This window comes from Crocuta crocuta, unplaced genomic scaffold (genome assembly GCF_008692635.1).
Source record: "Crocuta crocuta isolate KB4526 unplaced genomic scaffold, BGI_CrCroc_1.0 scaffold1161, whole genome shotgun sequence".
NCBI lineage: Eukaryota > Metazoa > Chordata > Mammalia > Carnivora > Hyaenidae > Crocuta > Crocuta crocuta.
This window is the reverse complement of record NW_027531894.1, coordinates 285,338-289,017: the sequence shown is the minus strand read 5'-3', so window position 1 is coordinate 289,017 and position 3,680 is coordinate 285,338. Positions and strand designations below refer to the sequence as shown.

Sequence of the window (3,680 nt, the reverse complement as noted above, 5' to 3'; positions counted from 1 at the left end):
GGGGGGGGGGGGGGGGGATGGGGTCCCGGCCGCCGCGTGGGGAGAGAACCGGGGCCCTGGCACACACTCACCGCTCACGATGCTGTAGAGGATGTGCTGGTTGATGCCCCAGTCCCCGTCCACGGCATAGATGGGCCCCGGACGCAGGATGAGGGGGTCTGGCTGCGGGGACCGGGACAGAAGGAGGCACCATGGGGCTGGCGTGACAGCCCCAGCTCACTCCCCCCTGCTCCCCTTGAGGAGCCCAGCCTCTCACGACTGCTGGCCACATCCCTTGGGGCCCGACTGAGTTCATTTGCCCAATTCTGATCAGACTGATCTGAACAACTCGAGTTTCAAGAGGTCACACACATGCGGGGCCGGGAGAGGTCGCACGGGGTTCTCCGTTCAGCAGGAGGCCCTAGAGCCTGCGTCTAGGCCCCGCCGCCCTCCGCTGCCTCAGTGTGACTCTCGGGGCGGAGTGGGGGCAGTCAACTGGTCAGAGGGGCGGCTGCCCCCAGGAACACCGCAGTGGCCCCTCTGAGCCACCATCCTCTGGGTCCCCGAGGAGCTGCCTGGCTCTGCCCCAGGAGAGCTGAGCCTGTGCCCTCCCTCGAGGGCCTGTCCACCACTCCCTGCCAAGGGGCTGGAGGCAATTGACTCTCAAAGGAATGTTCACGTAAAAATGACAACCCAGTTTGGCGCTGTGGCACCCAGGCCCCTCCCCCAATGCCCATCCGGCCCTTCCCTGCCCCCAGTACCAGTTTGTGCCCTGTGGGGACAGTCCCGTGGTACTGGGCTTGGATGCAGACGTTAGAGTCTGAATAGGCGCAGGGCAGGAACCAGGGGGGTCGAAGGTCAGCAGGCTGCACCTCCAGGACCAGGGTGGCCGTGGCCGTGTGGCTGGGCTCCACATTCTCCTCCTGCGTGTCCTGCAGTAGGCGAACCCGGCCGGTCAGGCCTGGCGAGCTGGGGCAGGGGCGGCTCGGAGGGGGCCTAGGGCCTTGGCCTGCTCACCCGCGCCAGCAGCCGGAAGGTCATGTTCTGCCACCTGTAGAAGTCCAGTGTCTGGTCCAGCCGCAAGGCGGGGAGGTTGGCACCCACCAAGGAGAAGAAGTTACTGGCACCCTGGAGAGCCGGCAGGGGGATGGGGCTCAGCCCGAGACCCTGGGGGGACACGGGGGTAGGGGACCCCCGGCCCGGAGGGGGAGGGTCTGGGATTGGTGCAGAGGTGGGGGCCACTGACCGGGGTCACCTCCTGGAGGGTATAGAACAAGATGTCATTCTCGTCGGGATCCTGGGCCTTCAGTCTGGTCTCAGGGATGACAGTGGTGTTCACTTTAGTGTCCTGGTTGGGGGGGGAGGGAGAACGGTCCAGTCGTGCCCTGCCCCCCAGGCACTGATCTCTGAGGCCAAGCCGTGGCCTCTAGCTCTCTGCTGGCCCTGGCTCCCCTCACCTCGGACACAGTCTCAACCTTGGTCACGAAGGGGAACTCGGGCACATTGTCATTGATGTCCAACACAAGCACAAACACGCGCAGCTGAGTCACCTGGGGGGACAGGGTGGCGGTCAGCTTCCTCCCGCGGGTCCCCACCCCAGCGGAAGGCCACTCTGATGGCCCGGGGCACGGTCCACAGGGGCCGCAGACGGGCAGCACAAAGTGACTACAGAGCACACAAGGTGGCAAGTGTCCTGGAGAAAAATAACAGGGGTCCGGGGTGATGGGGGGAGGGTGTGGCCAGCAAAATCCCTAATGACAGCAGCGGGAAAGCAGTCGAGTTGCCACGAGAGTAATTCTCAGAGGAAAAGGAAAACAGAAAGGAGAACACAGATTGAAAGAGGCTTAAGAGGAGTGCCTGGTGGGCTTGGCCGGGGGAGCGCCGACTCTTGATCTTGGGGCTGTGAGTTCGAGCCCGTGTTGGGCATAGAGACGACTTAATAAACTAACAAGAAAGAAAGGGGACGGAGGGAGGGAGGGAGGGAGGCAGGAAAGAGGCTGGAGAGAAAGAGCGGCCGGTCTCATTAGGCAGCTTCCCTGGGGTCTTGACTCAACAAACTGGGAAAGACCCCACTGTGGGGAGAGGACACCAGGTGTCTTGCTGAGGAGTCCCTACTTCTTCCAGGTGACAATAACATGACAGTCATGTTTAAGAAGGGTCCTTGTCTTTTAGAGATTCATCCTGAGATACTTGTGGGTGGTGAGCCACGGTGTCTGTGGGGGGCACCCCCAGGCTTCCAGGACAGGGGACTGTGGGCCCTGCTGAGCAGGCAAGTGTGTAGGGCTGGGGCTGCAGCTTAGAACAGAGGGGTCAAGAGATGGTGGGAGAGGGCGCAGGGCCAGCCAGAGCGGGGTCGGGGCCCGTGCACCCAGGCCTGCCCCCCACACAATGCACTTGGGCTTGGCCCTAAGGGAGAAAGCAGCTGGGGGCGTCCAGGACAGGGATGGGCCGCTTGCTTGACCAGCTCGTCCCGCCATGACGAGAGTGGGCTGGAGTGGCCAAGGCCGAGAGGGGCGCAAGCAAACCAGTTGCCAGTTGGAAGTTTCTAGAAAGGAGATGCTGGTGGCCAAGGGTCTGGTCAGCTTAGAGTCCAGCTTGAGGCAGAGCCACCATGTTTGCTGATAGACATGGGGAGTGANTATCCATTGGGGGTCTGAAGCCCACGGCCGCGTCTGGGCTGGAGGAAGTACGGGCGCCAACCCAGGAGTGACAAATGAAAATATGCTGCCGGGTGAGGTCACCAGGGAGTGGCCCTGGACCAGGCAGAGCAGAGTGCACTTATGGCACTGGGTGAGGGTGGCAACAGAGGGGACTGGGAGACAGGGGATGGGGGGGGAGACTTACCACAGTGTCGCCTCTTCTGCACTCCAGGTGCGCCTGCAGCATCGTGTGGCTCTAGGGGACAGGCAGGGAGGGCCCCCCTGCCCCGCCGACCACAACGCGCTGCCCCCACTTCACAAGTGAGGAGACAGGCCGAGAGGGGCAGGCGCTCACCCAGGGGCCCCGGCATCAATGCTAAGTCCAGAGGTCGCTCAGGGCCCCCCCACAAGGGCCTCCCCCCAGGGTCTATGCTCCACCAAGACTTGGGGCCCAAGAGGGCTTGGTCATTGCCTGGGGAGCACAGAGCCCTCAGGATCCCTGGGAAGACTGAGACCCAAAGGCCTCAGGAAACCCGTCTCTGGGGAGGAGTGTGGGTGCCCGCACGGGTCCTGTGGAGGGTGAGCCCCCCAGCTGCCCCCACGGGGGTGCCCCGCCCAGGCCCACCATCTGCACCTCATAGTCGGGAGTCACGTTGAGGAACAGCTGAGTCCCCTGGATCCGAAACGCCGAGGGAGTGGATGAGGCTCCGAGGGTCACCTGCTGGCCGTCAGGGACGGAGACGTTAGCCAGGGGCTCGCTCCTGTTCGTGTTCTCCCGGACTTCGAAGAAGGTGTTGGCCACAGAGCAGACTNCGCCACAGGCCCCCTCCCTCTCTGCCGGCCCTCCTGCTGGATCACCTGGGAGCCAGGTTCAGACCCCAGGCCCACGCTCTCCTCACACCAACCACCTCGGTCTGGAGAAAAAGGCTGTTTGTGTCCCGGGGTCACGCCTGACTGTCTTGGAAACCAGCCATTTTCCTCCCAGTGGTGCGGCTGGCCGCGGGCATCTGGGGGCTCCCGGGCCCCCGTGGGCTCCGGGGCTGGGCAGAGAGGGGTTCCTGG

The 3,680-nt window shown here is 63.8% G+C and overlaps 1 protein-coding gene across 1 annotated transcript in view; it reads right to left on the bottom strand.

Moving 5' to 3' along the window:
- CDHR5 (cadherin related family member 5) overlaps positions 1 to 3,680 on the bottom strand; it is a 7,492-nt gene that overhangs the window by 2,906 nt on the left and 906 nt on the right. The window contains exons 2-8 of the mRNA XM_077773403.1: positions 3,253 to 3,476; positions 2,824 to 2,874; positions 1,437 to 1,529; positions 1,226 to 1,327; positions 997 to 1,107; positions 741 to 911; positions 66 to 162 (exon numbers count right to left, since the gene is read on the bottom strand). Of these exons, the coding sequence (XP_077629529.1) occupies positions 66 to 162; positions 741 to 911; positions 997 to 1,107; positions 1,226 to 1,327; positions 1,437 to 1,529; positions 2,824 to 2,874; positions 3,253 to 3,476 (849 nt within the window). The remainder of the gene's footprint in view (positions 1 to 65; positions 163 to 740; positions 912 to 996; positions 1,108 to 1,225; positions 1,328 to 1,436; positions 1,530 to 2,823; positions 2,875 to 3,252; positions 3,477 to 3,680) is intronic.